The 25,549-nt window shown below is 45.7% G+C and overlaps 1 protein-coding gene across 20 annotated transcripts in view; it reads left to right on the top strand.

Annotated features, from left to right (window-relative positions):
• LOC106578942 (neurexin-1a) overlaps positions 1 to 25,549 on the top strand; it is a 135,190-nt gene that overhangs the window by 65,836 nt on the left and 43,805 nt on the right. For 7 of the 20 annotated variants that reach the window (XM_014158243.2, XM_045702399.1, XM_045702404.1 and 4 more), the window contains 11 exons: positions 45 to 167; positions 455 to 604; positions 1,878 to 2,109; positions 2,250 to 2,440; positions 2,627 to 2,800; positions 4,921 to 5,040; positions 5,121 to 5,302; positions 5,473 to 5,644; positions 8,057 to 8,146; positions 13,409 to 13,722; positions 21,751 to 21,829. In XM_014158243.2, coding sequence (XP_014013718.2) covers positions 45 to 167; positions 455 to 604; positions 1,878 to 2,109; positions 2,250 to 2,440; positions 2,627 to 2,800; positions 4,921 to 5,040; positions 5,121 to 5,302; positions 5,473 to 5,644; positions 8,057 to 8,146; positions 13,409 to 13,722; positions 21,751 to 21,829 — 1,827 coding nt within the window. Of the gene's footprint in view, positions 1 to 44; positions 168 to 454; positions 605 to 1,877; positions 2,110 to 2,249; positions 2,441 to 2,626; positions 2,819 to 4,920; positions 5,041 to 5,120; positions 5,303 to 5,472; positions 5,645 to 8,056; positions 8,147 to 13,408; positions 13,723 to 21,750; positions 21,830 to 25,549 lie in introns of all 20 variants that reach the window. The other 13 variants (XM_045702396.1, XM_045702401.1, XM_045702397.1 and 10 more) reach the window with 3 other exon arrangements.

The raw sequence follows: 25,549 nt of genomic DNA, 5'->3' as shown, positions 1-25,549 counted from the left end.
TAAGGTGTATGTGTGTGTATATTAACGAACTGGAATGTGTGTAGGTAAGGGTCCAGAGACCATCTTTGCAGGGCTGGGGCTGAATGATAATGAGTGGCACACTGTCAGAGTGGTGCGACGTGGGAAAAGCCTCAAACTCACCGTCGACGACCTGCAATCTGTAGAAGGTAACCATAGCTACCCCCCAACCCTGTCAACCCTGACCTTTCAGTCCTAACCTTAACCCCTGACCTCAAACCCATAACCTGCAGACGTGGCTCAAGTACATTCAAGCCCAAGTGTCTTGTATTTAGCTGACCTGGTCCAATGTAGCCAATGGAAAATGTCCCAAAAGTGCAAACTCCACTCACCCTGCACTCCGGTGAAGCTAAATCAAGCGCACCTCAAGTGTTTGAATGTATTTGACCCTGGTCTGCTAACCTCTCCCCTAAACCCTGACCTCTAACCCCTCCAGGTCAGATGGCAGGCGACCACACCCAGCTGGAGTTCCACAACGTGGAGACAGGCATTGTGACGGAGAAGCGCTTCATGCCTGCTGTGCCTTCCAACTTCATAGGGCACCTGCAGGGCCTCACCCTCAACGGGATGCCCTATGTAGACCTCTGTAAGGACAGAGTACACACACCTCTCACACACACACCTTACCAGTGTTGGTGGTAACATGTTATATAATCAGATTACTTTTCTGAGTAACATTACTACAGTTACTGTGTCAAACAACGAGTGCTTTACTTTCACAATCCATGAGCCGATCTCGACTTGTTTCCTCATTTAGTTGTCGAGCGAGCGGAGAAAGGCTGGAGAAATGTCATGACAGCTGTTGTCCACAGAAATGTATAGAAGGCGCGTCTCTGATCTTTGCCATTGAACGCTTCTGTGATAGCAAAGCCCATAGAGTGCCCTCTATACATCTCTATGGGTCCCTGTAAGTGCGGACTATAACCAGAACTGGCGGCTCGAGAGAAAGATTTTGAATGAAAAGATAGGCTAGCTGTACACTAGATATGACTGCTTAAGCAGCCGTACTTGTAGACTAGCAAGGCAGCGCCACAGATGAAGAAACTACTGATCAAACCAGACGCTGCTCGTTGTAATATTATAATATAACCCATTACTTTCCACACAATGTAATATTATAATATAACCCATTACTTTCCACACAAGTTACTTTCCACACAATGTAATATTATAATATAACCCGTTACTTTCCACACAATGTAATATTATAATATAACCCATTACTTTCCACACAAGTTACTTTCCACACAATGTAATATTATAAAATAACCCGTTACTTTCCACACAATGTAATATTATAATATAACCTATTACTTTCCACACAATGTAATATTATAATATAACCCATTACTTTCCACACAAGTTACTTTCCACACAATGTAATATTGTAATATAACCCGTTCCTTTCCACACAAGTTACTTTCCACACAATGTAATATTATAATATAACCCATTACTTTCCACACAATGTAATATTATAAAACGCCTTACTTTCCACACAATGTAATATTATAATATAACCCATTACTTTCCACACAAGTTACTTTCCACACAATGTAATATTATAATATAACCCATTACTTTCCACACAAGTTACTTTCCACACAATGTAATATTGTAATATAACCCGTTACTTTCCACACAAGTTACTTTCCACACAATGTAATATTATAATATAACCCATTACTTTCCACACAAGTTACTTTCCACACAATGTAATATTGTAATATAACGCGTTACTTTAGTTAAATGTAACGAGTGATATGTAATACATTAGTGTTTTAAGTAACTAATCCCAAACACAGCACCTTACACATACACAACTACACACACCTCATCCTTGGTCATCTCGATCCTAGGTAAGAACGGTGACATCGACTATTGCGAGCTGAACGCTGTGATTGGTTATAAGAGCATCGTGGCAGACCCGGTGACATTCAGGTCACGGTCGAGCTACGTGACCCTGCCCACGCTCCAGGCCTACTACTCCATGCACCTGTTCCTCCAGTTCAAAACCACCTCCCCTGACGGACTCGTACTCTACAACAGAGGAGACGGAAACGACTTCATAGTGGTGGAGCTGGTCAAAGGGTAATTACCTAAACGTTGAAATAACATCCTATTGGCACGATACTGTTACTGAACAGAGGAGATGATTCCACTTGATGAAAGGACTAGTCAGAGTTAGATATCTATCTACTCATGTATTAAAGTTCCCTCCGTCCTCCCAGCTACCTCCACTACGTGTCCGACCTGGGGAACGGGGCTCACCTGATCAAAGGCAACTCCAACTCTCCTCTGAATGACAACCACTGGCACAACGTCCTCATATCCAGAGACACCAACAACCTGCACACTGTTAAGATAGACACCAAGGTCACTACACAGACCACTATGGGGGCCAAGAACCTGGATCTCAAAGGTAACACACACGCATAAACTCACACACAGACACAGACACACATACTGTATGTACCCATAATATCTGTATACTATGTATGGGGTCTCTCAGCCCTTGTCTCTTATAGCAGAGGGAAGTTCTGTCAGCTAAGAGAGTCCCAGGTATGGAGCGAGGAGCTGCCACTCAAGCTGTGCTGTGTTCCTATAGGTGACCTGTACGTAGGGGGCGTGGCTAAAGAGATGTACCGTGACCTTCCCAAGCTCGTCCACTCCCGCGAAGGCTTCCAGGGTTGCCTAGCAACCGTCGACCTCAACGGCCGATTGCCCGACCTGCTGGCCGACGCCCTTGCTACGACCGGACAGGTGGAGAGGGGCTGTGAAGGTACACACACACACACAGGTACACACACACCGTTAGCAACTACACAAAAAAGTCTAGGAAGACAAACACATACCAGGACCTCCCCCTTTTACTATTGCAGATCATAGCTAATTGTTTTTATTATGTTGGAGATTATCCCCCTTGCTTTGGCATCTGGCTCTCTCTTCTCTTTCTCCCCTCTCTCTCTCTATTCTCTCTCTCTCTCCCTCTCTCTATTCTCTCTCTCTTCTCTTTCTCCCCCCTCTCTCTCTCTCTCTCTCTCTCTCTCTCTCTCTATTCTCTCTCTCTCTCTCTCTCTCTCTCTCTCTCTCTCTCTCTCTCTCTCTCTCTCTCTCTCTCTCTCTCTTTCTTCTCTTTCTCCCCTCTCTCGCTCTCTATTCTCTATCTCTCCTCTTTCTCCCCTCTCTCGCTCCTCTTTCTCCCCTCTCTCTCTATTCTCTTTCTCCCTCTCTCTCTATTCTCTCTCTCCCCTCTCTCTCTCCCCCCTCTCTCTTCTCTTTCTCCCCTCTCTCTCTTCTCTTTCTCCCCTCTCTCTCTCTTCTCTTTCTCCTCTCTCTTCTCTTTCTCCCCTCTCTCTCTTCTCTTTCTCCTCTCTCTCTCTCCCTCTATTCTTTCTCTCTTCTCTTTCTCCCCTTTCTCTCTCTCTCTCTCTCTCTCTCTCTATTCTCTCTCTCCCCTCTCTCTCTCTCACTTCTCTTTCTCCCCTCTCTCACTCTCTCTCTTCTCTTTCTCCTCTCTCTCTCCCCTCTCTCTCTCTCCTCTCTCTCGCTTCTCTTTCTCCCCTCTCTCTCTCTCTCTTCTCTTTCTCCCCTCTCTCTCTTCTCTTTCTCCCCTCTCTCTCTTGTCTTTCTCTTCTCTTTCTCCTCTCTCTCTCGCTTCTCTTTCTCCCCTCTCTCGCTCGTCTCTTTCTCCCTCTCTCTCTCTCTCTCTCTCTCTCTCTCTCTCTCTCTCTCTCTCTCTCTCTCTCTCTATTCTCTCTCTCTCCCTCTCTCTTCTCTCTCTCCCCTCTCTCTCTCTCTCTCTCTCTCTCTTCTCTTTCTCCCCTCTCTCTCTTCTCTTTCTCCCCTCTCTCTCTTCTCTTTCTCACCTCTCTATCTCTCTTCTCTTTCTCCCCTCTCTCTCTCTTCTCTTTCTCCCCTCTCTCTCTCTCTCTCTCTTCTTTCTCCCTCTCTCTCTCTCTCTCTCTCTCTCTCTCTATTATCTCTCTCCTCCCTCTCTCTCTCTCTCTCTATTCTCTTTCTCCCCTCTCTCTCCCCTCTCTCTCCCCTCTCTCTCTATCCTCTCTCTCTCTCTCTTTCTCTATTCTCTTTCTCTCTCTATTCTCTTCCTCTCTCTCTCGCTCTCTCCCTGTTTGTTTTATCACAGGCATTTCTATGCTTTGTTTTTACTAACCATCTAACATATTTTGCTTGTCGTTCTTTTTGGCTGACAAAAGTTGCATTGACGAAAGCTGACTTGCAAGGTAGATCGCTCTGTGTGTACATGTCTGTGTGTAGTCTTGTGATCAACTGGGTTCGAACCTGAGTCTCCTGCGCACCACAAGACTGTGTTAGCCCACTGAGCTAAAGTCTAGGGCTAGGCAGTAGCTCGGGGAGCTAATGCATGTGTTCAGGTCTCAGGCAAGATTACTCATCACGCGAGCCACCTCGGTTACACTTGCAGGTACGCGTGTGTGTGGTGTGTTCTGACATGACCTGTCCATGCCACCGTAGTGACATCTTCCCCTCGGCGACATCGTTCCTGTTTAAGTTAGACCACACCCTCGTCACCTCTGTCACTTGGAAGCATGATTCTAAACCCACCCCCTACTTCTAACCCCACCCTCTTCTGTTGAACCCCTCCCTCCATGTATCTAGCCTACGGCTGGCCAACCTCATGGACCGACAGCTGCTGGATGTGAAGTCAATTGTAATACCAATTCAACAATCCAAAAGTGCTCAACTCTTAAAGGAATGGGTTCACTTAAAATGTGAATGAATATGGTTTTTGCCTTGGCTGTTGTCGATCTATCCAGAGTTTTTAAGGGCTTATTCTGATTATGTTGTTACTTTCAGCAGCCTCTGGTTGACATTAGCTTTCGTCCTTAAGAAGCTGACGGATTTGTCTCTTTGGCTCTCCAGGTCCCAGTACTACCTGTCAGGAAGACTCCTGCGCCAGTCAGGGCGTGTGTTTACAGCAGTGGGAGGGATTTAGCTGTGATTGCAGTATGACATCGTTTGGGGGACCGCTCTGCAATGACGGTGAGTCACTTCTTATTTCCTATTCCTATGTCCTATTTCCTGTTTACTACTTCCTTTTTGAGCCAATTTGTTGTCCACAGCGGGGACCACTTATATCTTTGGCCGTGACGGGGGTGTGATCGTGTACACCTGGCCTCCTAACGAGAGACCCAGCACACGGGCTGACCGGCTTGCGCTGGGCTTCAGCACACAGCAGAAACACGCTACTCTGCTACGGGTTGACAGCGCCTCGGGACTGGGGGACTACCTACAGCTACAGATAGTAAAGACTACACTGACCTCTACAGAATCACTGCACTCTGTCCTCCTCAACTCAGCACTCTGTTACACTACCAGCTATAACTCTTTCTCTCTTCCTATCTCTCTCTCTCGCTATTTTGCTCTCTTTCTCTCTCTGTCTCTATGTCTCTCTCTCCATTTCTCTCTCCCCAGGATAAAGGAAATATTCGGGTAGTGTTTAACGTGGGGACAGATGACATCAACATTGAAGAGACTGCTAAATTCGTTAATGATGGGAAGTACCACATAGTTCGGTTTACCCGCAGCGGAGGCAACGCAACCCTACAGCTGGACGACCTGCCAATCATAGAGCGCTACCCCTCAGGTAGGGACCGACCACAGCCTACACCTGCCTGTCACAGCCAATCACATGACAGGGCTTCGTTTCTTCCTGAATTAAAGGAAGTGACTATGTATCGTAACTGTTTCTATCAGTATTAATGTAAAGATGTTGTAGTGTTGCTTATGTTAATACTACATCGTACTACATTACTATTACCACTTGTGTTATGACTTGCTGAAGACCAAATGTGTATTTCAGGATGTTATTTTTCCTGTTTAAACATAAAAAAGAAATATGTAGAAACACTTTGGCAGTTGCCTTGACTCCAGGGAGTCTGTACTGATGTTGCTATGTTAAATAGCGTGACACGTAAATGAACCATGTAAACATTTAATACAGATAGCAGTTGTGATTTATAAAAAAAGAAAATACTAATAGCCGTTGGGGAATTTGGCCAAACAGCAACACAATAAAAATGTAGATGTATTAACTAGACTGGGGGGGAAACGAAGAGAAAAACTGATTGTATTTATTTTAGCATTGGGGTTTTAGAATTTTTATATTGTTGTTGTTATCTTAAGTATTAATCATATATTTTCAGGAGTTATTTAGCTATCTGTTAGCTAAAAGGCTAAACACCAGACAGAGGTGTATGAAGGTTGATCTGTTAGCTAAAAGGCTAAACACCAGACAGAGGTGTATGAGGGTTGATCTGTTAGCTAAAAGGCTAAACACCAGACAGAGGTGTATGAGGGTTGATATGTTAGCTAAAAGGCTAAACACCAGACAGAGGTGTATGAGGGTTGATCTGTTAGCTAAAAGGCTAAACACCAGACAGAGGTGTATGAGGGTTGATCTGTTAGCTAAAAGGCTAAACACCAGACAGAGGTGTATGAGGGTTGATATGTTAGCTAAAAGGCTAAACACCAGACAGAGGTGTATGAGGGTTGATCTGTTAGCTAAAAGGCTAAACACCAGACAGAGGTGTATGAGGGTTGATCTGTTAGCTAAAAGGCTAAACACCAGACAGAGGTGTATGAGGGTTGATCTGTTAGCTAAAAGGCTAAACACCAGACAGAGGTGTATGATTGTTGATCTGTTAGCTAAAAGGCTAAACACCAGACAGAGGTGTATGAGGGTTGATCTGTTAGCTAAAAGGCTAAACACCAGACAGAGGTGTATGAGGGTTGATATGTTAGCTAAAAGGCTAAACACCAGACAGAGGTGTATGATTGTTGATCTGTTAGCTAAAAGGCTAAACACCAGACAGAGGTGTATGAGGGTTGATCTGTTAGCTAAAAGGCTAAACACCAGACAGAGGTGTATGAGTGTTGATCTGTTAGCTAAAAGGCTAAACACCAGACAGAGGTGTATGAGGGTTGATCTGTTAGCTAAAAGGCTAAACACCAGACAGAGGTGTATGAGGGTTGATCTGTTAGCTAAAAGGCTAAACACCAGACAGAGGTGTATGAGTGTTGATCTGTTAGCTAAAAGGCTAAACACCAGACAGAGGTGTATGAGGGTTGATCTGTTAGCTAAAAGGCTAAACACCAGACAGAGGTGTATGAGGGTTGATATGTTAGCTAAAAGGCTAAACACCAGACAGAGGTGTATGATTGTTGATCTGTTAGCTAAAAGGCTAAACACCAGACAGAGGTGTATGAGGGTTGATCTGTTAGCTAAAAGGCTAAACACCAGACAGAGGTGTATGATTGTTGATCTGTTAGCTAAAAGGCTAAACACCAGACAGAGGTGTATGAGGGTTGATCTGTTAGCTAAAAGGCTAAACACCAGACAGAGGTGTATGAGGGTTGATCTGTTAGCTAAAAGGCTAAACACCAGACAGAGGTGTATGAGGGTTGATCTGTTAGCTAAAAGGCTAAACACCAGACAGAGGTGTATGAGGGTTGATCTGTTAGCTAAAAGGCTAAACACCAGACAGAGGTGTATGAGGGTTGATCTGTTAGCTAAAAGGCTAAACACCAGACAGAGGTGTATGAGGGTTGATCTGTTAGCTAAAAGGCTAAACACCAGACAGAGGTGTATGAGGGTTGATCTGTTAGCTAAAAGGCTAAACACCAGACAGAGGTGTATGAGGGTTGATCTGTTAGCTAAAAGGCTAAACACCAGACAGAGGTGTATGAAGGTTGATCTGTTAGCGTATTCTCTTGTTTTATCAAACCCTCTAAACCCAGTCAGAGCTGTCTCCTGTCTGTCAGATGTTAAATAACTGTTTAAATGTCTCTTTAAATCAAAGTCCAAGAACAGAAAGTCGATGTCCGCTTGCTGGTTGCTGCTCATGAACGTAACTCTTATTGAAGTTAATGGCACAGCAACAATGATCGGACCGACAGGACCTTGGTCAGGACTTTGACTTTCTCTTCATGGCTGTTTATTTTGTTGTCCAGCTCCTGTGCCAGGTGTAATTACTGTGTTTTCATCTTTAAATTAAAGGCAACATTGATAACGAGCGCCTGGCCATCGCTAGACAGAGAATCCCCTATCGGCTCGGTCGAATAGTTGACGATTGGCTACTCGACAAAGGTAAAAACATTCATTAAAATGACTTTAAACTTTCAGCTAAAAGTCAACCTGAAGGAAGTTGAAACTGTGACCATCAACTAACATCTAAAATTATAAATCCATAACTAAGTTTAAACGTTATATTAACTGTTAGAGTATAATATTGTCAGACTGTGTAAACTGTAGTGTAACTGTACTGTTCTGTAATACAGTAATTTACTGTAAACTGTAGATAAAGAGAGAGGTAATAATACCAGGTTAAACGGATAATGGGAAGATTAATCTGAATAAATGTGAAACTAATACAGATAAAATGTACTTGTTTAAGATTTTTCATAATATTGTTTCTCCAATTGTAAATATTTAAAGTGTTCACTAAAGCATATATCAATGTTAAACATCATAATCTGTATAGTCAAAGTAAAGTTCAGAATCAGATATTACATGTAAGACTTGAGAGATGTTAAATGCACTGTTTTGTTTCAAATTGACCTCTTAACCCTCAGCAGAGCTCCTTTAAATGCCTGCACTCCCTTTAACTGTGACCAGGGACAAAACTATGACCTGTCTGTGCTTCATAGAGCTTCATAAGTCTTCATAATGCTTACAACATGCTTACACCATGCTTACAACACCCTAACACCATGCTTACAACATGCTTACAACACCCTAACACCATGCTTACAACACCCTAACACCATGCTTACAACACCCTAACACCATGCTTACAACATGCTTACACCATGCTTACACCATGCTTACAACACCCTAACACCACCCTAACACCATGCTTACAACACCCTAACACCATGTTTACAACACCCTAACACCATGCTTACAACATGCTTACACCATGCTTACAGCACCCTAACACCATGCTTACACCATGCTTACACCATGCTTACACCATGCTTACACCACCCTAACACCATGCTTACAACATGCTTACAACATGCTTACAACATGCTTACAACATGCTTACACCATGCTTACAACACCCTAACAACACCCTAACACCATGCTTACAACATGCTTACACCATTCTTACATCATCCTAACACCATGCTTACAACATGCTTACACCATGCTTACACCATGCTTACAACACCCTAACACCATGCTTACAACACCCTAACACCATGCTTACAACACGCTTACACCATGCTTACACCATGCTTACAACACCCTAACACCACCCTAACACCATGCTTACAACACCCTAACACCATGCTTACAACACCCTAACACCATGCTTACAACACCCTAACACCATGCTTACAACACCCTAACACCATGCTTACAACACGCTTACACCATGCTTACACCATGCTTACAACACCCTAACACCACCCTAACACCATGCTTACAACACCCTAACACCATGTTTACAACACCCTAACACCATGCTTACAACATACTTACAGCACCCTAACACCATGCTTACACCATGCTTACACCATGCTTACACCACCCTAACACCATGCTTACAACATGCTTACAACATGCTTACACCATGCTTACAACATGCTTACAACATGCTTACACCATGCTTACAACACCCTAACAACACCCTAACACCATGCTTACAACATGCTTACACCATTCTTACATCATCCTAACACCATGCTTACAACATGCTTACACCATGCTTACACCATGCTTACAACACCCTAACACCATGCTTACAACACCCTAACACCATGCTTACAACACGCTTACACCATGCTTACACCATGCTTACAACACCCTAACACCACCCTAACACCATGCTTACAACACCCTAACACCATGCTTACAACACCCTAACACCATGCTTACAACACCCTAACACCATGCTTACAACACCCTAACACCATGCTTACAACACCCTAACACCATGCTTACAACACCCTAACACCATGCTTACGACACCCTAACACCATGCTTACGACACCCTAACACCATGCTTACAACACCCTAACACCATGCTTACAACACCCTAACACCATGCTTACAACACCCTAACACCATGCTTACAACATGCTTACACCATGCTTACAACACCCTAACACCAGCCAACACCCTACACACCATGCTTACAACACCCAACACCTAACACCGTGCTTACAACACCCTAACACCATGCTTACAACACCTAACACCATGCTTACAACACCCTAACACCATGCTTACAACATCGCTTACACCATGCTTACAACACCCTAACACCATGCTTACAACATGCTTACAACATGCTTACAACACCCTAACACCATGCTTACAACATGCTTACAACACCCTAACACCATGCTTACAACACCCTAACACCATGCTTACAACACCCTAACACCATGCTTACAACATCCTAACACCATGCTTACAACACCCTAACACCTGCTACAACACCCTAACACCATGCTTACAACATGCCTAACACCATGCTTACAACACCCTAACACCATGCTTACAATAACACCATGCTTACAACACCCTAACACCATGCTTAAACACCATGCTTACAACACCCTAACACCATGCTTACAACACCCTAACACCATGCTTACACACGCTAACACCATGCTTACAGCATGCCTAACACCATGCTTACAACACCCTAACACCATGCTTACCAACATGCTTACACCATGCCTACACAACACCGTATTACACCATGCTTACAACACCCTAACACCATGCTTACAACAGCCCTAACACCATGCTTACAACACCCTAACACCATGCTCTACGACACCTAACACCATGCTTACAACACCCTAACACCATGCTTACAACACCATAACACCATGCTTACAACGCCCTAACACCATGCTTACAACACCCTAACACCATGCTTACAACACCCTAACACCATGCTTACAACACCCTAACACCACGCTTACAACACCCTAACACCATGCTTACAACACGCTAACACCATGCTTACAACACCCTAACACCAGCCTAACACCCACGCTACACACGCTTACACCATGCTTACAACACCCTAACACCATGCTTACAACTGCTTACACCACGCACAGCACCCTAACACCATGCTTACCAACACCGCCTAACACCATGCTTACGACACCCTAACACCATGCTTACACACACCCACTACACCATGCTTACAACACCCTAACACCATGCTTACAACACCCTAACACCATGCTTACAGCTAACACCAGCTAACACCATGCTTACAACACCCTAACACCATGCTTACAACACGCCTACACCTGGCACCGCCTAACACCGCCTACACAACACCCTAACACCATGCTTACAACACCCTAACACCATGCTTACACCACACCCTAACACCATGCTTACAACACCCTAACACCATGCTTACAACACCCTAACACCATGGCCTTACACACGCCCTAACACCATGCTTACAACACCCTAACACCATGCTTACAACACCCTAACACCATGCTTACAACACCCTAACACCATGCTTACAACACCCTAACACCATGCTTACAACACCCTAACACCATGCTTACAACACCCTAACACCATGCTTACAACACCCTAACACCATGCTTACAACACCCTAACACCATGCTTACAACACCCTAACACCATGCTTACAACACCCTAACACCATGCTTACAACACCCTAACACCATGCTTACAACATCCTTACACCATGCTTACAACACCCTAACACCATGCTTACAACATGCTTACAACATGCTTACAACACCCTAACACCATGCTTACAACATGCTTACAACATGCTAACATCATGCTTACAACATCCTAACACCATGCTTACAACACCCTAACACCATGCTTACAACACCCTAACACCATGCTTACAACACCCTAACACCATGCCGTCACAACACCCTAACACCATGCTAACTAACAGCTTACACCATGCCTAGCACACCCTAACACCATGCTTAACAGCCTAACACATGCTTACCCTAACACCACGCTTACACCATGCTTACAACACCCTAACACCATGCTTACAACACCCTAACACCATGCTTACAACATGCTTACACCATGCTTACAACATGCTTACACCATGCTTACAACACCCTAACACCATGCTTACAACATGCTTACACCATGCTTACAACACCCTAACACCATGCTTACACCATGCTTACAACACCCTAACACCATGCTTACAACACCCTAACACCATGCTTACAACACCCTAACACCATGCTTACAACACCCTAACACCATGCTTACAACACCCTAACACCATGCTTACAACACCCTAACACCATGCTTACACCATGCTTACAACACCCTAACACCATGCTTACAACACCCTAACACCATGCTTACAACACCCTAACACCATGCTTACAACATGCTTACACCATGCTTACAACACCCTAACACCATGCTTACACCATGCTTACAACACCCTAACACCATGCTTACAACACCCTAACACCATGCTTACGACATCCTAACACCATGCTTACGACATCCTAACACCATGCTTACAACACCCTAACACCATGCTTACAACACCCTAACACCATGCTTACACCATGCTTACAACACCCTAACACCATGCTTACAACACCCTAACACCATGCTTACAACACCCTAACAACATGCTTACACCATGCTTACACCATGCTTACAACACCCTAACACCACCCTAACACCATGCTTACAACACCCTAACACCATGCTTACAACACCCTAACACCATGCTTACAACATGCTTACACCATGCTTACAGCACCCTAACACCATGCTTACACCATGCTTACACCATGCTTACAACACCCTAACACCATGCTTACAACACCCTAACACCATGCTTACAACATGCTTACACCATGCTTACAACACCCTAACAACACCCTAACACCATGCTTACAACATGCTTACACCATGCTTACAACATGCTTACACCATGCTTACAACATGCTTACACCATGCTTACAACACCCTAACACCATGCTTACAACACCCTAACACCATGCTTACAACACCCTAACACCATTACACCATGCTTACAACACGCTTACACCATGCTTACAACACCCTTACACCATGCTTACAACACCCTTACACCATGCTTACAACACCCTTACACCATGCTTACAACACCCTAACACCATGCTTACAACACCCTAACACCATGCTTACAACACCCTAACACCATGCTTACAACACCCTAACACCATGCTTACAACACCCTAACACCATGCTTACAACACCCTAACACCATGCTTACAACACATTAACATCATGCTTAACGTGTGTATTATCATCACACGACGACGCCTGTGTATGCGTGTGTGTGTCCAGGCCGCCAGCTGACCATCTTCAACAGCCAGACGACGGTGACGGTGGGAAGAGGAAAGGAAGCAGGTCAGTTCCAGGGTCAGATGGCCGGTCTCTACTACAACGGACTGAAGATACTCAACATGGCCGCCGAGGGACACGCCCACATCCGCCTGGAGGGCAGCACACGATTGGTTGGGGACATGCCCTCTTCCTCCATCACGCCCCAATCCAGCGCTGCCGCCGGGGGCAACCGATTAGATCCCGCCGCCAATGCCGGCGACATCACCACGACAACCGCCACAAACAAGAAGCAAGGAGGAGGAACTACGCAGCAGGTAGGAAACTAACTATGACGCAATCTAAAGCATAAACAGGCTAACTTAGCTATTCGTAACCTCACACGTATAGATAAAAAATATATATATTTCACCTTTATTTAACAAGGCAAGTCAGTCAACAAATTCTTATTTACAATGGCCTGCCCTAGCCAAACCCTAATGACGCTGGGCCAATTGTTCACCGCACTATGGGACTCCCAATCACGGCCGGTTGTGATACAGCCTGGAATCGAAACCAGGGTCTGTAGTGACGCCTCTAGCACTGAGCTGCAGTGCCTAAGACCGCTGCGCCACTCGGGAGCCCCAAATAGATACCATAAACAGTGCCTTCAGAAAGTATTCATACCCCTTGACTTATTTTTGTGTTACATTTTGTTGCGTTACAGCATGAATTCAAAATTGATTAAATTGTTTTTCCAGCTCACCCATCTACACACAATAACCCATAATGACAAAGTGAAAACATATTTTTAGAAATGTATTGAAAATGAAATACAGAAATATCTCATTTACATACAGTACAGTCAAAAGTTTGGACACACTCATTCAAGGGTTTTTCTTAATTTAATTTTTTTGTACATTGTAGAATTATAGTGAAGACATCAAAACTATGAAATAACACATATGGAATCATGTAGTAACTAAAAAAGTGTTAAAGAAATCAAAATATATTTTAGATTTTAGATTCTTCTTTGCATTGATGACAGCTTTGCACACTCTTGGCATTCTCTCAGCCAGCTTCATGAGGAATGCTTTTCCAACAGTCTCGAAGGAGTTCCTACATTTGCTGAGCACCTGTTGGCTGCTTTTCCTTCACTCTGCGGTCCAACTCATCCCAAACCATCTCAATTGGGTTGAGGTTGGGTGATCGTGGAGGCCAGGTTATCTGATGCAGCAATCTATCATTCTCCTTCTTGGTCAAATAGCCCTTACACAGCCTGGAGGTGTGTTGTGTCATTGTCCTGTGGAAAAACAAATGATAGTCCCATTAAGCGCAAACCAGATGGGATGGCGTATCGCTGGAGAATGCTGTGGTAGCCATGCTGGTTAAGTGTGCCTTAAATTCTAAATAAATCACTGACAGTGTCACCAGCAAAGCACCCCCACACCATCACACCTCCTCCTCCATGCTTCACGGTGAGAACCACACATGCGGAGATCATCCGTTCACCTACTCTGCATCTCACAAAGACACGGCGGTTGGAACCAAAAATACCCAATTTGGACTCATTAGACCAAAGGACAGATTTCCACCGGTCTAATGTCCATTGCTCGTGTTTATTGGCCCAAGCAAGTCCCTTCTTTTTATTGGTGTCCTTTAGTAGTGGTTTCTTTGCAGCAAGGCCTGATTTACGCAGTCTCCTCTGAATAGTTGATGTTGAGATGTGTCTGTTACTTGAACTCTGTGAAGAATTTATTTGGCCTGCAATTTCTGAGGCTGGTAACTCTAATGAACTTATCCTCTGCAGCAGAGGTAACTATGAGTCAGAAATTGATTTGGACTCAAATGTGTGCTGCAATGAGCTGTGTTAACCTGCTATGAGCTGCTATGACCACCGCTTGTCTGCTATGACCAGTCAGGAGGTTATGATGATGAACAGGCTCTCTGTGTGGAGAGGGATTCTGGGTCATGAAATTTTCTGCCACGCTCAGATTTTTTTTTATGCAATGATGCGAGTTGCCATGGAGATAGTGAACCCTCTCTCTTTCTGTTGTGCTCCATAGTGTATAGCTCCTCTGGGTATAGGCTGCCAGCTGTCTCAGACATAAATCATGGAATACAGAGCTGTGAGCCTCAGGCATCAATAATAGATCTAGATGGATGGATGGAGGGTTTAAGTGACTGAGTGAGACACAGGCTGAATCCCAAATCACTCCCTTCCCCTCGCCCTTCGGCCCTCCATTGGCGCTTTCACGTGCACCTCCGCCATATGCACAAGTGTCCAAATGCTGAGGCAGTGAAAATGATCCAGGGTGTAGTGGCTATTTAGACCCTCAGCCACTTTGGCCACGCCAGCAAGGCTGCAGGCTTCAAAGAGAAGTGCTATCCCCGTACCTACAAAAGAACGGAGAAGTGTTCCTAATTATATGTCACATGCATTTGTTTATGTTGGATTTCGAGACTTGACACATGTAACAGATGAAATGCCTCCCAAATTAATTATTTAACTGTTACTGATGTTTACATCCGGTGGGATTTGTGCATTAGAATTTCATGCTCATTTTATTATTTAAAAGTGGAACATGAATTGCATCATTCAAATCACCAGTGTGTCCCGAAGTTGATGGGTTTATTGATCCCCTCAGCACTCTCTGGAAGTCACTCTGCGCAACACCCTCAGCAACACGTGCCAACGGAGGGTCCTCAGAGCGAGTTGGTAGGGGCGAGGCGGTGGTTTGAGATTCACCGACAGTGTTGCTCTTTACACCTCAGACGTGTGTGTGTGTGTGTGTGTGTGCAGTCGGTGGTATCCTAAGATAGGAATTAGGTCATATGTATGCTTGATATGGTGCAGTGTGTGTGTGTGTTTCTTCCTGAGTTTAGTGAGATTCCCTCCTATGAGTCTGAATTATTAATAATGCTGAAGAGTGTCAACTCTGTCTCACTCTGCTCAATTTAGTTTGGATGTTTTTCTGTGTGTGTTGGCGTGCGCATGCGTGTGTTTTTCTGTGTGTGTTGGCGCGCGCATGCGTGTGTTTTTCTGTGTGTGTGTGTGCATGTGTGTGCGTGTGTGTGTGTGTGTGTGTGTGTGTGTGTGTGTGTGTGTGTGTGTGTGTGTGTGTGTGTGCGCGTGTGTGTGTGTATAGCATTCGTGCATGTGTGTTTTATGGGTAGAACCAACTATAGCAACCTCAGACCCCCTCCCCTATCTCTCTCTCTCTCTCTCTCTCTCTCTCTCTCTCTGTCAGCAGTGATAGGTAGTTAGTGTGTCAGTACATCTCCTATTCTCTCCTCGTTTCTCCACGCTGACAGAGCTGCTGCTAACAGATGTGTGTGTTTCTGAAGACAGTGGCAGAGCAGTGTGTGTAAACCGTGTGTGTAAACCGTGTGTGTGGTGTGATGTGTGAGCTTGGCAGTCAGGCAGGCATGGACGCTCGCTGGCATTGTTCAGCTGATCAGGTACTGCTTTTACTCCTTCAGCATGATCACATCTTCCTCCTTCAGTTCTTCATCTCTCTATCGTTTCCTTTTCTTTTCTCTCGCTCCCTTTCTTTATCTGTCTCTCTCTCCCTTTCTTTATCTGTCTCTCTCCCTTTCTTTATCTGTCTCTCTCTCTCTCTTTCATTATCCATCTGTGCTGGAAGGCAGCATGCATCACTGCCAGACAAAGAGAGGAAGAGATAAGGCTGTAGAGGAGAGGCGGAGAGACAGAGCGATAAAGAGGAGATGCGGCTATAGGAAGAGGTTGGCATGTGTGGAACAGACTTTTAATTGACTCACTTTTAATTGACAACTTAAAGGGCGGCTGAAGTTTGATTGACAGGTCTGTAGTTTGATTGGCATGTGAGTAGAGGTCAGCTGAGGAAACAGTTCCCTTTTGATTAGATGGAAAATGTTACATCAACTTGGATTCTAATGGTAATGAAAGGCTGTCTTTAGTTATACCAGTCACATTTTATTGGTCGCATACACATATTTAGCACGTTATTGCGGATGTAGCTAAATGCTTGTGTTCCTAGCTCCAATAGTGCAGTAGTATCTAACAATACACAACAATGCACATTTAAAAAGTAAAAGAATGGAATTAAGAAATATAGAAATATTAGGACGAGCAATGTTGGAATCCAGAGTGTAAATATATACAGTACAAGTCAAAAGTTTGGACACACCCACACTTCTATATTTTTTATATTTTCTACATTGTAGAATAAAAACTATAAAATAACACATATGGAATCATGTAGTAACCAAAAAAGTGTTAAACAAATTAAAATATATTTTATTTTTGAGATTCTTCAAAGTAGCCACCCTTTGCCTTGATGACAGCTTTGCACACTCTTGGTATTCTGTCAACCAGCTTCATGAGGTAGTCAGCTGGAATGCATTTCAATTAACAGGTGTGCCTTGTTAAAAGTTAATTTGTGGAATTTTTTTCCTTAATGCTTTTGAGCCAATCAGTTGTGTTGTGAAAAGGTAGGGTTGGAATACAGAAGATAGCCCTATTTGGTAAAAGACCAAGTCCATATTATGGCAAGAACAGCTCAAATAAGCAAAGAGAAATGACAGTCCATCATTAGGTTAAGACATGAAGGTCAGTCAATCCGGGAAATTTCAAGAACTTTGAAAGTTTCTTCAAGTGCAGTCGCAAAAACCATCAAGTGCTATGATGAAACTGGCTCTCATGAGGAAGACCCAGAGTTACCTCTGCTGCAAAGGATACGTTTATTAGAGATAACTGCACTTCAGGATGCAGCCCAAATAAATGCTTCACAGAGTTCAAGTAACAGACACATCTCAACATCAACTGTTCAGAGGAGACTGCGTAAATCAGGCCTGCTGCAAAGAAACCACTACTAAAGGACACCAATAAGAAGAAGGGACTTGCTTGGGCCAAGAAACACGAGTAATGGACATTAGACCGGTGGAAATCTGTCCTTTGTTCTGACGAGTCCAAATTTGAGATTTTTGGTTCCAACCGCCATGTCTTTGTGAAACACAGAGTAGGTGAACAGATGATCTCCGCATGTGTGGTTCCCACCGTGAAGCATGGAGGAGGAGGTGTGATGGTGTGGGGGTGCTTTGCTGTTGACACAGTCAGTGATTTATTTAGAATTCAAGGCACACTTAACCAGCATGGCTACCACAGCATTTTGCAGCAATACACCATCCCATCTGGTTTGTGCTTAGTGGGACTATCATTTGTTTTTCAACAGGACAATGACCCAACACACCTTCAGGCTATTTAAGGGCTATTTGACCAAGAAGGAGAGCTGCATCAGATGACCTGGCCTCCACAATCACCCAACCTCAACCCAACTGAGATGGTTTGGGATGAGCTGGACCGCAGAGTGAAGGAAAAGCAGCCAACAAGTGCTCAGCATATGTGGGAACTCCTTCAAGACTGTTGGAAAAGCATTTCTCATGAAGCTGGTTGAGAGAATGCCAAGAGTGTGCAAAGCTGTCATCAAGGCAAAGGGTGGCTACTTTGAAGAATATAAAATATAAAATATATTTTTATTTGTTTAACACTTTTTTGGTTACTACATGATTCCATATGTGCGATTTCATAGTTTTGATGTCTTCACTATTCTACAATGTAGAAAATAGTCAAAATAAAGAAAAACCCTTGAATGAGTAGATGTGTCCAAACTGTGTGATTGGATGTATATACATTACAGACAGTATATGGATAGAATATGAAGTATATCTGAAGAATATTATATGTACAGAAATAGTTAAATAGGATGGCCTTGACTAGAATACAGTATATACATGTGAAGTGGGTTAAACAGTATGTAAACATGATTAAAGTGACCAGTGTTCCATGTCTATGTACATAGGCAGCAAGCCTCTAAGGTGCAGAGAGATGGAAGATTAGCATAACAGGTATTACATTGATCGAAAGAAACACATCTGCTTACAGATGTGATTTTTGATTTGATTTGCTAATTAGCAAAAGTGAAATCTATCACATCGTTGCAAGAAGTACCTGGCTGATGTAGTAATTCATGTTAGCTTGTATAGTGCTTTTGTACTCGACTTGTATAGTGCTGCATTTCTGTTATCTTGGGATGCGTATTAGACTAAATAATTTTCATCCATTTTTTTGGTGAGGTTTTTATGGATTCTAGTCCTCTTCTATGTTGGGCTCTAGACCTGTTCTATATATCTGGTTCTGTTGTTCTCTCCTGTCTCCATACCGAGGTTAGTTATGACTACTGCAATGCATCACACTTCCATTTTAATTCATCACTGACTCTGTGTGGCTTTAACACACACACACACACGTTTATGCACACACACATTTCTCAGCTGTAAAGTCGATGTTTGAGTCTAGCTCATGAGTATGATTAGCGGGATGTTAACGTAAGCTGCACCACTTTGTCTCCTTCCTTCTTTTCTTATGACTGTCCTTATCCTGTCCTTTCTCCCTCCATTACTCTCTCTTTCCTCCATCTCTCTCTCTCCCAACATAGCTCTTTCTTTTTCTCTCTCTTCCTCCATCACTCCATTCCTCCCTCCCTCCCTCCCTCTCTCTCTCTCTCTCTCTCTGTCTAGTGGTGAGTGTTTCATGTCTCTCTCCTCTCTCTCTCTCTCTCTCTCTCTCTCTCTCTCTCTCTCTGTCTAGTGGTGAGTGTTTCATGTCTCTCTCCTCTCTCTCTCTCTCTCTCTCTCTCTCTGTCTAGTGGTGAGTGTCAGTTTTTCATGTCTCTCTCTCCTCTCTCTCTCTTCTCTCTCTCTCCTCTCTCTTCTCTCTTCTCTCTCTCTGTCTAGTGGTGAGTGTCCGTTTTTCATGTCTCTCTCTCCTCTCTCTCTCTTCTCTCTCTCTCTCTGTCTAGTGGTGAGTGTCAGTGTTTCATGTCTCTCTCTCTCTCCTCTCTCTCTTCTCTCTCTCTCTCTCTGTCTAGTGGTGAGTGTCAGTGTTTCATGTCTCTCTCTCTCTCCTCTCTCTCTTCTCTCTCTCTCTCTCCTCTCTGTCTAGTGGTGAGTGTCAGTTTTTCATGTCTCTCTCTCCTCTCTCTCTTCTCTCTCTCTCTCTCTGTCTAGTGGTGAGTGTCAGTGTTTCATGTCTCTCAGCGAAACACTCCCTTTTTATTTCCCTTCATTTTACCGGCTTGAACTTGGAGTTGCCATGGCAACAGGAGGGGGAGGAGAGAGGGCACTGTCGGGGGGGGGTCAAAGGAGCATCGTCCTCCCTTGTGTTGGTGATAGGACATGGAGATCTGGGCAGAGACATGAAGGGTTCATAGTTACTACACTGTACTGTATACTGTTGGTTAGTTACTGTATTATATTTTATACTATATATGTACCAGCATGATCACTGGAAATAGACTAGGAATTCAGTCGTTTGAAAAGGTCCTAATAACATCGATATTTGCCTTCCTCCGCACTCTCCTATTGCCCAGCACGGGCGCAAATTCATGATGCTCGGGCCGGAGCAGGCTGCTTAGACCACGTAGTTGGATCACAAAACAGAGAGTAAAGTAGGAGGGAAGGAGAGAGGGGAGGAAGAAATGAGAGAGGGGAGGAAGAGAGGGGAGGAAGAAAGGAGAGAGGGGAGGAAGAGAGGGGAGGAAGAAAGGAGAGAGGGGAGGAAGAGAGGGGAGGAAGAAAGGAGAGGGAGGAAGAAAGGAGAGAGGGGAGGAAGAAAGGAGAGAGGGGAGGAAGAAAGGAGAGAGGGGAGGAAGAAAGGAGAGAGGGAGAAAAGAGAGAGAGGGGGAGAAAGGAAAGGAAAGAGGGTAGGAGAGAGGGGAGGAGAATGGAGAGAGGGGAGGAGAATGGAGAGAGGGGAGGAGAATGGAGAGAGGGGAGGAGAATGGAGAGAGGGGAGGAGAATGGAGAGGGGGAGAAAGGAGAGTGGGGGAGGAGAAAGGAGAGTGGGGGAGGAGAAAGGAGAGAGGAGGAGGAGAAAGGAGAGAGGAGGAAGAGAAAGGAGAGAAGGAATGAGGGAGAAGAAAGGGAAGAGGAGGAAGGGGAGAGAAGGATGAGTGTATTCCTCCCTTGTGATTAGATCACAGCTGGTAACTAACAACTCTGTCTTCTCACTCGTTGTCTCTCCGCCTCTTCTTTCACAATTTGGCAGTTTGCCAGGACTCGGGGCAGTGTGTGTGTGTGTGTGTGTGTGTGTGTGTGCGTGTGTGCGTGCGTGCGTGTCATGTTCATGCATCCAGAAAATCTAAAAGTGTTTGACTTCAAGTTGAGCGTTTTATTGTTGAGCGTTTTATTGTGTTCTGTTTGTAGAGGAGCTCTCTGAAAATAGATTACATGTAGATATCATTAACGTGAAAGGCTCCAGGGATGAATAAATGTGACTAAAAAACAATAGTGTGTGTTTTATGATCTAACGTCTCTCTCTCCAGTCGACAGACGACCTGCTGGTGGCATCAGCTGAGTGTCCCAGTGATGACGAGGACATTGACCCATGTGACCCCAGCTCTGGTAATACATACCATATAGAGTACATAGTACTACTGCTATAGTACTACTGCTATACTACGACTATAGTACTACTGCTATACTACTACTGCTATAGTACTACTGCTATACTACTAACCTCACACTAGGCTAATGGTCTGGCTAGACTACATTGAAAAAACAATTTAGAAGGTTTAGTGTGAAGCAGAAAGTTTACCCTGCGATCACACATTTGCAGCATTGCTGCATTAAATTCTGCAGTGCAAGTGAAAATATAGAGCACTGTCCTATATTATTTTCCCAATAATAATAATACTTTGAATTAGATGTTTCCTTTATTTAACTAGGCAAGTCAGTTAAGAACAAATTCTTATTTAGAATGACGGCTTAGGAACTGTGGGTTAACTGCCTTGTTCAGGGGCAGAACGACAGATTTTTACCTTGTCAGCTCGAGGATTCGATCTAGCAACCTTTCGGTTACTAGTCCAACTAGTCCAACCTGCCTGCCCCTACACTAACCACTAGGCTACCTGCAGTCCCTACGCTCTAACCACAAGGCTACCTGCCGTCCCTACGCTCTAACCACTAGTCTACCTGCCGTCCCTACGCTCTAACCACTAGGCTACCTGCCGTCCCTACGCTCTAACCACTAGGCTACCTGCCGTCCCTACGCTCTAACCACTAGGCTACCTGCCGTCACTACGCTCTAACCACTAGGCTACCTGCCGTCCCTACACTCTAACCACTAGTCTACCTGCCGTCCCTACGCTCTAACCACTAGGCTACCTGCCGTCACTACGCTCTAACCACTAGGCTACCTGCCGTCCCTACGCTCTAACCACTAGTCTACCTGCCGTCCCTACGCTCTAACCACTAGGCTACCTGCCGTCCCTACACTCTAACCACTAGGCTACCTGCCGTCCCTACGCTCTAACCACTAGGCTACCTGCCGTCCCTACACTCTAACCACTAGTCTACCTGCCGTCCCTACGCTCTAACCACTAGGCTACCTGCCGTCACTACGCTCTAACCACTAGGCTACCTGCCGTCCCTACACTCTAACCACTAGTCTACCTGCCGTCCCTACGCTCTAACCACTAGGCTACCTGCCGTCCCTACGCTCTAACCACTAGGCTACCTGCCGTCCCTACACTCTAACGACTAGGCTACCTGCCGTCCCTACACTCTAACCACTAGGATACCTGACTGCCCCTAAACGAACCACTAGGTTACCTGCCATCCCTACACTCTAACCACTAGGCTACCTGCCTGCCCCTACACTAACCACTAGGCTACCTGCCGTCCCTACACTCTAACCACTAGGCTACCTGCCTGCCCCTACACTAACCACTAGGCTACCTGCCGTCCCTACACTCTAACCACTAGGCTACCTGCCGTCCCTACACTCTAACCACTAGTCTACCTGCCGTCCCTACACTCTAACGACTAGGCTACCTGCCTGCCCCTACACTAACCACTAGGCTACCTGCCGTCCCTACACTCTAACCACTAGGCTACCTGCCTGCCCCTACACTAACCACTAGGCTACCTCCCGTCCCTACACTCTAACCACTAGGCTACCTGCCTGCCCCTACACTAACCACTAGGCTACCTGCCGTCCCTACACTCTAACCACTAGGCTACCTGCCGTCCCTACACTCTAACCACTAGGCTACCTGCCTGCCCCTACACTCTAACCACTAGGTTACCTGCCGTCCCTACACTCTAACCACTAGGCTACCTGCCTGCCCCTACACTAACCACTAGGCTACCTGCCGTCCCTACACTCTAACCACTAGGCTACCTGCCTGCCCCTACACTCTAACCACTAGGCTACCTGCCGTCCCCTACACTCTAACCACTAGGCTACCTGCCGTCCCTACACTCTAACCACTAGGCTACCTGCCTGTCCCTACACTCTAACCACTAGGCTACCTGCCGTCCCTACACTCTAACCACTAGGCTACCTGCCGTCCCTACACTCTAACCACTAGGCTACCTGCCTGTCCCTACACTCTAACCACTAGGCTACCTGCCGTCCCTACACTCTAACCACTAGGCTACCTGCCTGCCCCTACACTAACCACTAGGCTACCTGCCGTCCCTACACTCTAACCACTAGGCTACCTGCCGCCCTACACTAACCACTAGGCTACCTGCCGTCCCTACACTCTAACCACTAGGCTACCTGCCGTCCCTACACTCTAACCACTAGGCTACCTGCCGTCCCTACACTCTAACCACTAGGCTACCTGCCGGTCCCTACACTCTAACCACTAGGCTACCTGCCGTCCCTACACTCTAACCACTAGGCTACCTGCCTGCCCCTACACTAACCACTAGGCTACCTGCCGTCCCTACACTCTAACCACTAGGCTACCTGCCTGCCCCTACACTCTAACCACTAGGCTACCTGCCGTCCCTACACTCTAACCACTAGGCTACCTGCCGTCCCTACACTCTAACCACTAGGCTACCTGCCTGCCCCTACACTAACCACTAGGCTACCTGCCGTCCCTACACTCTAACCACTAGGCTACCTGCCGTCCCTACACTCTAACCACTAGGCTACCTGCCGTCCCTACACTAACCACTAGGCTACCTGCCGTCCCTACACTCTAACCACTAGGCTACCTGCCTGCCCCTACACTAACCACTAGGCTACCTGCCGTCCCTACGCTCTAACCACTAGGCTACCTGCCTGCCCCTACACTAACCACTAGGCTACCTGCCGTCCCTACGCTCTAACCACTAGGCTACCTGCCGTCCCTACACTCTAACCACTAGGCTACCTGCCGTCCCTACACTCTAACCACTAGGCTACCTGCCGTCCCTACACTCTAACCACTAGGCTACCTGCCGTCCCTACACTCTAACCACTAGGCTACCTGCCGTCCCTACACTCTAACCACTAGGCTACCTGCCGGTCCCTACACTCTAACCACTAGGCTACCTGCCGTCCCTACACTCTAACCACTAGGCTACCTGCCGTCCCTACACTCTAACCACTAGGCTACCTGCCGCCCCTACACTCTAACCACTAGGCTACCTGCCGTCCCTACACTCTAACCACTAGGCTACCTGCCGTCCCTACACTCTAACCACTAGGCTACCTGCCGTCCCTACACTCTAACCACTAGGCTACCTGCCGGTCCCTACACTCTAACCACTAGGCTACCTGCCGTCCCTACACTCTAACCACTAGTCTACCTGCCGTCCCTACACTAACCACTAGGCTACCTGCCGTCCCTACACTCTAACCACTAGGCTACCTGCCTGCCCCTACACTAACCACTAGGCTACCTGCCGTCCCTACGCTCTAACCACTAGGCTACCTGCCGTCCCTACACTCTAACCACTAGGCTACCTGCCGTCCCTACACTCTAACCACTAGGCTACCTGCCGTCCCTACACTCTAACCACTAGGCTACCTGCCGTCCCTACACTCTAACCACTAGGCTACCTGCCGTCCCTACACTCTAACCACTAGGCTACCTGCCTGCCCCTACACTCTAACCACTAGGCTACCTGCCGTCCCTACACTCTAACCACTAGGCTACCTGCCTGCCCCTACACTCTAACCACTAGGCTACCTGCCGTCCCTACACTCTAACCACTAGGCTACCTGCCGTCCCTACACTCTAACCACTAGGCTACCTGCCGTCCCTACACTCTAACCACTAGGCTACCTGCCGGCCCCTACACTCTAACCACTAGGCTACCTGCCGTCCCTACGCTCTAACC

This window comes from Salmo salar, chromosome ssa19 (assembly GCF_905237065.1).
Source record: "Salmo salar chromosome ssa19, Ssal_v3.1, whole genome shotgun sequence".
In the NCBI taxonomy this organism is placed as follows: Eukaryota; Metazoa; Chordata; class Actinopteri; order Salmoniformes; family Salmonidae; genus Salmo; species Salmo salar.
The sequence above is the reverse complement of the archived record's forward strand: the minus strand, read 5'-3'. Positions and strand labels throughout refer to the sequence as shown.